This window comes from Macadamia integrifolia, unplaced genomic scaffold, assembly GCF_013358625.1.
Source record: "Macadamia integrifolia cultivar HAES 741 unplaced genomic scaffold, SCU_Mint_v3 scaffold1114, whole genome shotgun sequence".
Lineage (NCBI taxonomy): Eukaryota > Viridiplantae > Streptophyta > Magnoliopsida > Proteales > Proteaceae > Macadamia > Macadamia integrifolia.
Window position 1 is genome coordinate 80,621 of NW_024868090.1, and position 9,501 is coordinate 90,121.

Below are 9,501 nucleotides of genomic sequence, written 5' to 3' on the forward strand. Positions count from 1 at the left end.
AATGTTTCTTTACATTCATCCTATATTTAATGTTTGTTAATGGTTTTTTTAAGTAAAACACTTCGTCAATAGTTGGATAAAAACAACATTCTAATAACTAAATATATACTAGGAGGTTCCTAATCAATTTCGATTGACTATTATTTAATTTAAAATATGAGTTATTTTCTTCCCCTTTGTTTACAATTTTTATTTTTAATTCTTTTTATTATTAAACTTATTAAAATTATCGTTCTTGCATATACATGAACATGTTTATTTATTAGTATAACATGGTTTCTTGTTATTGAATAAAAGGTGGATAGGTAAGGTACAATTAGAAACCTCTTCAACTAAAGCATCCACTTTGCCATGTGGATTGTTCTTTTGTTCATTTTGATAGAGAATTCCTTAAATAAGTAACATGTCAAATTTGGAGATCTATTTTAGCCTATGATTCACCATGTATGGGTTTTGCATTATTTTTCAATGAGATGTTATTTGTTCCAAACATTTTTACAACTTTGTTCTAACATGTAAGGATGCCATTTTTGTATTAAAAATCAACACACAAGTCGATAAGATGGTGGATAACAACCATAAAATTTAATTTCTATTGAACATGGCCGTTTGATAGAAAGACTTACATAAATTAATCCCACCCCCAAATGAATAGAAAGCTGAAGAATGCTAAATAAAAATATAAAAATATCAATTACAAGCCATGAGAGATACAAACAATGATAAAAGGACAAAATTAGCTGAGTATTATATGATTTGTAAACCTTTTCATATGTTATTTTGTTTGTTACATTAAGTATGACAAATTGCTAGTGAAGATATTTTTGTTATTGTCACAAATGGATGGCTAGTCGATAGGGAAAATAGGATAGAAAGAAATAGAGATTTTTTTTTTTTGTTAATCAAGGTGTTCGGACTAGCACCTTGACTAATCCTTAAATCACAGATGCACAGATGAGGAATCGAACCTGGGATCATGTGCTTATCCACACAATCCCTAATTCACCCTAACCATCTGGGCAACCCACGGATAAAAAAGAAATAGAGATGTCAATGAGTTGGGTTAGAGTAATGGAAAGAGAGAGAAAACACACGAAGAATCTCTGTATGGTCTTGAAAAAGGTTTATGTTAGAGTTTCTATAGGGTTGATTTGGTAGTTAGGAAAATAAGCATATTAAGTAAATATGTGGACATGACTAAGATTTATAATGATATAGTGATTAATATAAGAATTGTGAAGAGGCATGATAATAAATTTTCAATTATAATTGGATTACATCAAGGATCATCTCTAAGTGCATAGTGTATATTTATTTGTGGTAATTATAAATGAGTTGACTAGAGATATTGAAGATCATATCCCTTGTTGTATGTTTTTGATAATATCTTCGTAAAATAAATAAACTAAAGATAAATGAAAAGTTGTATTTATAATGATCAACCCTAGAATCAAAAGGTTTAAAACAAATAGAATAAACTAAAAAGTATATATGGTGTGTAACTTTAATAACAATAGAATTGAAAGTGGGATAATGAAAATTGGTGTACAAAGATATATAGTAAAATGAAAATTTTAGGTACTAAGGTTCAATCATAAATAAAGAAGAAGAAAATGAAAATGATGTTGTAAAAACGAATTAGAATATGATGGATGAAGTTGAAGGGTACATCTGAGTATTGTATGAAAAGACATGCGTAGCTTAGGACTAAAAACAAATGATGGTAAATAGAACTGCTTAAAGAAAGTGATTCATGTAGCTGACCCCCTTAGGGATAAGGCTAACCTAAATAGAGTTGAGAATGAGATGAGTTACAATGACATTTTTAACTATTCTACCCTAGTGGATGGGGTAATCTTTTTGGTAGACCTACTAGATGAGGTATGGTATGAACCATAATGGGATATGATTTGTCGTGTAAGGCAGCTTTGATTTTTCAATGTTTTAAGCATGTTAGGTATGGTATCAACCATACCATATAGAACTTTAACGGCTGCCAATCCTAAAGGAAATCCTCATAAGGTAAAAATAAACAATTGATGCTGGATCAATATGAGAAAGAAGTTGCACAAAGCACCATCACAAAAGGGAATTCAAAATATAGAAAAAATACCACTAAATTTTATTTTATAACAAATTGAAATCCTTGTAATTATGTGAAATGTTTTTTTGGTTTAAAGATTGCTACCTGATAGTGTTTCCTATGTTCACACACACGAGGAAGTGGAGGAGAGGCATGGATATCTTTTAACAGTCGGGTTCCACTTCCCCATGTATGTGGGCGTACGAAACACTATCTATTGGATAGCATTATTTTTCCTTTTTTTAAAATTATTATAAGTTTTTTTATGCTTGTTTTAAGCTGAAATTAAACTTATGAAATACATGTGTGGTCTCAGATACAACAGTTGTCCATCTGTATCTATTATATGTTAAAAAAGAGCATGAAATGTGTTTAACAATGATAAGAAATCAACAATTCTTTGTTATGTTAATTATATTATGATGGGACTCATCGACTAACTTCCACTCTCTACTAAAAAAATACCCCTTCCCTTAGTCATGTGACAGTACTAATGATTAGGGGTGTCAATTCGTGGCCCGAACCGACTAAACTGACCGGGATCGACCGTTTATAGACCGGCCCGGCCCGGCCCGGACCATTTATTAAACGTGTCGGGCTTGATCCCGGCCCGTTTATAAACGGTCGGTCTTCTTTTTGCTACTTGGATCGTCGGGCGCCCGATCGAGACCGACCGTTTAACACCCGACCGAGACCGGCCTATTGTGCACCGGCCTAGCCCGACCCTTTAATGATTGTAGAATACCTATTTTACACCCCAAATTAAAAAGTAAAAACTAAAAAGTAAAAACATGTTCACATTTTAAATAATGGTTATATTTGGTATCATTTATTAATTAATTGTCATTTTTTTGAGTTTGCATGAGTGGGCTGGAATATAAGAGCACATTTTAAAGAGGGCCCATTTAAAAACCGGTTAAAGCCCGTTTAACATTAAACATGTCCGTAGCCCGGTTAAGGCCCGACTAAAGGCCGATTAAGGTGGCCCGATTATAGCCCGAGGCCGACCAACCGAATATAAAGCGTACCATGCCCTCAATAACTAAGCCCGATTAGTTAAATGGGCGGATACGGTGTAGCCTTTGAAAGTCTTCAAGCCCAATTAAGCCCGACCGAAGCCGAACCAATCCGACCGATTGACACCCCTACTAATGATCATAGGCAAAGGATTCTCGCTTGAGTGTATGTGCTGGAAAACTCGATCCTTTCGTTTGTCTTATCTTTCCTTTTTACCCACAAGGCGTGCATAGCAATCAATGTGTCTTCCAAATTCTAATCACTTCCTTTCCTCCCCACATGGTAGTGTTGGTTTGTCTATTTAAATTCCAACCTGTGCTGAGGCCTGCCCTTTGATATATGTACTTTGTTTTACCCAAAAAAAGTTACCCAAAAAAAGTAAAAGAAAATAATATATATATTTTGTTACAACATTTCCGTTGTAAATATTATGAGAACTCAGATGGGAACTAATTTCCATTGATCACCAGACAATCCTTTTGGTTGCGTAATGATGATCTCTATTACTTTGTTACTTTCGTTTTCTATTTTTGGAGAAATTTTTTCCACATTCATGGTCAAGGATTCACCCATCATCCTATGGTTTTTAATAGTTTCTCTTACTAATTGAAGGTCCAAGATACTCTTTCTTTATTTTTTTGACATCCATCTCATGACAGTGAAGGAAAACTGTTTTCACCGAACTAAAAATTATCTCTTCCTCTTAAATAGAATCATTTATCTACATTGAAAAGAGAATCTCTTCAATCATGCTTGAACCCAAGAATGGTACTTTAAACCTCCCATTGTAAGAAAAAGAATTAATGATGATACTCATTATTACACAAATCTAATTTTTGCTCAAATAATTGTAAATAAAAAGATTCTTTCTTCACCTGGATGACGAAAAACTTTGTAAATAATGACTTCTCTTATGAGTCATCCAATACTTTTTTTTGATTGGCTCAACTTATCCAACCACTCTGGTATGGATTGAATGGATTAGTTGTTGCTAATCCCTGTTCACTCTGGTGGACCCGGTCTAACTGATCCTGAATTTTCAATTCACCAATGAACCATGTTTTCATTGCATTGGTGGGGTGGACCAGTGGATAGCGAATCACATGTAGAATCAACTGAAGGAAAAAGTTTTAGTTCACGGTATTGGGGTTGTTAATATTGTTACCTATATTAATATGAATCATATCGGATTGAATTTAATACAAAAAACCACAGTCGATCACCATCGATATTGTAATGTACTAGTTCAGTTTTCTCTTGGTTGGCCAGTGCTTGAAGAAGGTAGAGATCTTGAAAACCAAAATCCCAATTTGATCACTCTATAAAAGAATTACCCTTTTTATATGAAAGGGCAAAATGATGGTTATGTGCTGAGGTGAGGTAATCTCATATATGAATGAATTTCTTTATAAAAACTGATTCTTAAGAATTATTTGATTTTCTAACAAACATAATTTTAAGAGAAATAAGGACATTTAAAAACACAGAATTACGATTCTACAAAAAAATAAATCCATAGATTTACACAACCAAACACGCACCCACCGAATCAATGCCTGGGCTCTCCAAGTCTCTTGCACAAAGGGTGAGCAACTCCGGTGAAAGAATAAGGCCATTTACTCGTTGATTTTTAGTTTGGTGGAAACCACTTTCCAGTTTATACCACGTGGCACGTGCATAGATGACCCCACCTGAGGCGTAACTTAAACAGTAGATCGTTCGGCTCGAAGCCGCCGCCGTTTGCGCTAAATAGTGGTAGTAGTAGTAGGTGAGACTGTGAGAGTAAGACCGTATGAGAGAGAAAGGGAAAGAGAAAGTGAGAGAGAGAGAGAGAGAGATATGAAGTGGCCATTTTTTGTTTTACTTATTTATTTATTTTTAATTTATAATATTTATGAATTTCCTATACTACCCCTAAATGTGGTCAGTCCGCGACTCCCCGAGCTGCCATTGAAACTTTTGCCTACGGAAGATAAATCCCAACTACCCCCGCCATTCACCTATTCCAAGCACCGTTCCACCAACCCGACCCCTGTCCTACTGTGACTCTCTCAATTCTCTTCTCCATCAAACCTTATAAAACCCTTCCCAATCTCTCCCTTCTCGTCTTCAGGGCCTCTTTCTCGATTGAAGTCCAGACACAGAGACCCTTTTATCTCCCTTTCTCTCTTCTTCTGATCTCCATTAGCCAAAATCCCAGGAAGAGAACGGAGATCTACAGGAAAGGAAAGTAACGTAAAAGAACAACAATGGCTCTCGCAAGCAGCTCTGCTACGTCCACGAAATCCCTTCTACAATCTGAATCTCTCTTCACTTCCTCAAAACCCCACCAACCCGCTTTCCCTCTCCTTCCCACCAACCCCAGATCATCCAGATCTTTCAAATCCATCTCCGCCGTCCATGCTGCAGAGCCCGCCAAGCCCTCTTCCAAGAATGCAGCCACGGTGATCCCCAAGACCCCTACCCCTGGTAAATGGACCGTCGATAGCTGGAAATCCAAGACTGCGATTCAACTCCCTGAGTACCCTGACAAGCAGGAGCTCGAATCGGTGCTTCGTACCATCGATTCCTTCCCTCCCATCGTCTTCGCCGGAGAAGCCAGAAATTTGGAGGAGCGCCTCGGAGAGGCTGCTATGGGAAGGGCTTTCCTTCTCCAGGGAGGGGATTGTGCCGAGAGTTTCAAGGAGTTCCATGCCAACAACATTCGTGACACCTTCCGTATCCTTCTCCAGATGGGCGCCGTTCTCATGTTCGGAGGCCAAATGCCTGTCATCAAGGTTGGGTTTGTTGTATACTCTGTTTTGAGATTTGGATGCTGTTGCATGGTATAGGTACTCATATGGGAAATTTTTTGCTTCACTCATATAGGTCGGAAGAATGGCGGGTCAATTCGCGAAGCCCAGATCGGATCCATTCGAGGAGAAGAACGGAGTGAAGCTGCCGAGCTATAGAGGTGATAATGTGAACGGTGATGCATTCGATGAGAAGTCGAGAACCCCTGATCCACAGAGGCTTATCAGGGCTTACTGCCAATCCGCAGCCACTCTGAATCTCCTCAGGGCCTTCGCCACCGGAGGTTATGCCGCCATGCAGAGAGTCAACCAGTGGAATCTCGATTTCACGGAACACAGCGAACAAGGGGACAGGTATTTTAATTTAGTTAACTGGCCTGAATTGTTTTTCTGGTGATTTTGCCACTTTGGGTTCTCTCTGTCTACTTCTTTCTTTCCTCTCAAGAATTGGAAATGAAATATTTTACTTTCGGTTTGGTCAGTTCTTCAGAAATTATGTGATTGCAAAATTAGGGAAACATCCCAATAAAGGTTGCTTTTTGGGTCCTTTTCATTTGGGGTAGTGCTTTTCCAATATGACTTTGAAGTTTGATCTGTGACGTGATGAATTGGTTATTGGTACTCTTTTGAATGAACTTCTGTGTTGTTCACCCGACTTTCTCCTTATTTTTGGATGGTCAAGAGAAATTTCTGCTTGATTCTCGTTCTATAGTTGGATTTTTTTGGACTCGGTGGGCTGATGAGTTAGGTTGCTGAGTCTCCTTAAGAGCTACAGTGTGTCAAGTTTCAACTCGGGCATGTCCTTGACTGTTTCAGATTGTAATTTGTTGGTTTGGTTGATTCAATAGGTACCGGGAACTGGCTCACCGCGTTGATGAGGCCTTAGGGTTCATGACTGCTGCTGGGCTCACTGCAGAACACCCAATCATGACGACGACCGAGTTCTGGACATCCCACGAGTGTTTGCTCCTGCCCTACGAGCAGTCTCTTACAAGGGAGGACTCAACCTCGGGCCTCTTCTATGATTGCTCTGCTCATATGCTCTGGGTCGGCGAACGCACCAGGCAGCTGGATGGTTCTCATGTCGAATTTTTGAGAGGAGTTGCCAATCCTCTTGGCATCAAGGTATGTTACATTTACATATATCTGATTTCACTTCTTTGTTTGATTTCATCAATTCGTGGGCAATCACTATTTCGTGTCCAAATGTATCACAATCTATCTATTTTATCAGAATTAGTCTATAATACACACAATTGAGTCAAATTTTTAAAGTGTGAATTTGCATTCATTGACTTTCTACTCTTTGAACTTTAAATTCTCTCTTGGAGATGGAATCCTTGCTTACATTTGGGCTTTTGTGAATCTTTATGGATTTTCTAAAAAAATTGGTTGGCAAAGATTGAGCTGTGGCTAAAAGAAAGTGATCTGATGCAGGTGAGCAATAAAATGGATCCAAATGAGCTAGTTAAGCTCATTGAGATTCTGAACCCTCAGAACAAGCCTGGGAGAATTACTGTCATCACTAGGATGGGAGCCGAGAACATGAGAGTGAAGCTTCCTCATCTGATCAGAGCAGTTCGCAGAGCAGGGCAAATTGTTACCTGGGTCAGTGACCCAATGCACGGCAACACCATTAAAGCTCCTTGTGGCCTCAAAACTCGCCCCTTCGATGCCATCAGGGTACGATCTCATTGAGTATATATTCCTTATTTGATACTGTTCCTTTTCTTCCCCCTTGTTTTGATGGATAGTTGCATTGCTTTGGACCAAAGGAGTTTTAGCTTTGATGATTGTAGGGTGATGGTTACTTAATAGATGATAATTAATTCTATCTTGGGTGGCTCTCTTAGATTTCAACAACCACTGCAAATTTAGTTGAAATTTCATTTCTTATAATTGTGGAACTGTATAAAACCATTCTTATCCATGTCGCCTGATTGAGTGGAAAAGTAATCCAATTACCAGCTGTGGGAATCCGAGCACCTGAATGGAAGGTGGAAGTAGTTTTAAGGTCCTACCTAATGGGTAGTGTTACTTCGGTGATGGTTATTTTCACATTCATTTATTGTTTTTGGGAGAGGTGGAATCGATAAGTTAGTTATATATTGGTATCATATACGCCAAGAGAGGAAACATCCCTTTTGATGGGGTTTTGATGGGTGTCGGGGCGTACAATAAGGGTCCACAATATTAATGATGAGAGAGGAGATATATTTTAGCACCTGCCTGTCGCTGTTCTTTTTCCCATCTTTTTATTTCTTTTGGAGACAGGGTTAGGTGGGGATCCAACCTGGTGTTTGGTAGCCCTTTTTCAGATCTACTGATGAGTATTTACCACTGGGGCCTTTATTTTTTATTCCTTGAATAACAGACAACTTCACTAAATCTAGAGAATTTGGGTATTCACCAAAATCCTGATCCAAAAAATTTGTGAATGAATCATGCTGTACCTGCATCAGTTTACCCTCCTAGCCTAAATCTTAATTCACCAATCAAATGTAGTTAATCCTGTTCATTGAAGGCCTATTGACTGAGATGCTTCTGATTGGTTGATCAGTGTCACTTTCCATTTCATATTTGCAGTACCATTTCTTACCAAACAGCTGTTGAGTGTAGCTGTTGTAGCTGTTCGGTTGTAAAAATTTGACATAGATGTGTGTTGGTGTGAGTCCTAATCAAATGAAATTCTCCAAACCTGCATGCAAAGAAGGATATCTGTGCTGCTATGCTTTTCTTTGTTCTTTCTTTTATTCTAATTTCTGTCAGATTAGCACCGGATTTGGCATGTAATAAGCTACCTCTGTTCTGAAAGCAATCCAAATTTAGGAATCATAATACTAATGTTGTATCTATTGGCAGGCGGAGGTGCGTGCATTCTTTGACGTTCACGAGCAAGAAGGTAGCCATCCGGGAGGTGTTCATCTTGAGATGACAGGACAGAATGTGACAGAGTGCATTGGGGGGTCAAGGACTGTGACCTTTGATGATCTTAGCTCTCGCTACCACACCCACTGCGACCCAAGACTTAATGCATCTCAATCGCTCGAGCTTGCCTTCATCATCGCTGAACGTCTTAGAAAGAGGAGGATCGGATCACAACCCTCTCTGGGTTCATTAAGCATGTAGAAGAATTTTAAGGCTCCTTGTGTTTGTTGTTTTCTCAACTAGTGGCCCTTTCATTTATGCAGGGTTTTGGATCTTTTTAATGTTATGTGCTCGAATGTATGTATACTTGAACAAGTGACGATTTGGAAGTGGAGAGGAATAAATTAAAGCTTATTATAGATTAAAACTTCTATCTTAACTCATCTTTTATTACCCTTTCTTCTTCTTAGGTTGGCAGCATATCAAGATTCTCTCTGCTCCAGGTTTTTAAACAAGGAATCGGTATCTGAATCGGGTCCAGACGATTCCAATCTGATTTGGAAACCGGTAGATTCTGCCTGAACCCTAAAAAACAGTGGGAATTGGATTGAAATTGGTGGATCTGACTGATTCCATTCCAATTCTTGAAACTGTCTAGAGTAAAATAAACAGATGATGTGCCAGTAAATAAATCAATCATATATCAATCATGTAGGATTATAGGGTGCTCAATATGGGCCA

The 9,501-nt window shown here is 38.2% G+C and overlaps 1 protein-coding gene across 1 annotated transcript; it reads left to right on the forward strand.

Annotated features, from left to right (window-relative positions):
- The first annotated feature begins 5,113 nt into the window (after nt 1-5,113).
- LOC122062799 (phospho-2-dehydro-3-deoxyheptonate aldolase 2, chloroplastic-like) lies at nt 5,114-9,187 on the forward strand. The gene is made up of 5 exons (XM_042626441.1): nt 5,114-5,877; nt 5,969-6,246; nt 6,741-7,017; nt 7,330-7,575; nt 8,755-9,187. Exons 1-5 carry the CDS (start codon nt 5,350-5,352, stop codon nt 9,019-9,021), a joined length of 1,596 nt encoding a protein of 531 aa, XP_042482375.1. The 5' UTR covers nt 5,114-5,349; the 3' UTR covers nt 9,022-9,187.
- The last annotated feature ends 314 nt before the right edge of the window (nt 9,188-9,501 follow it).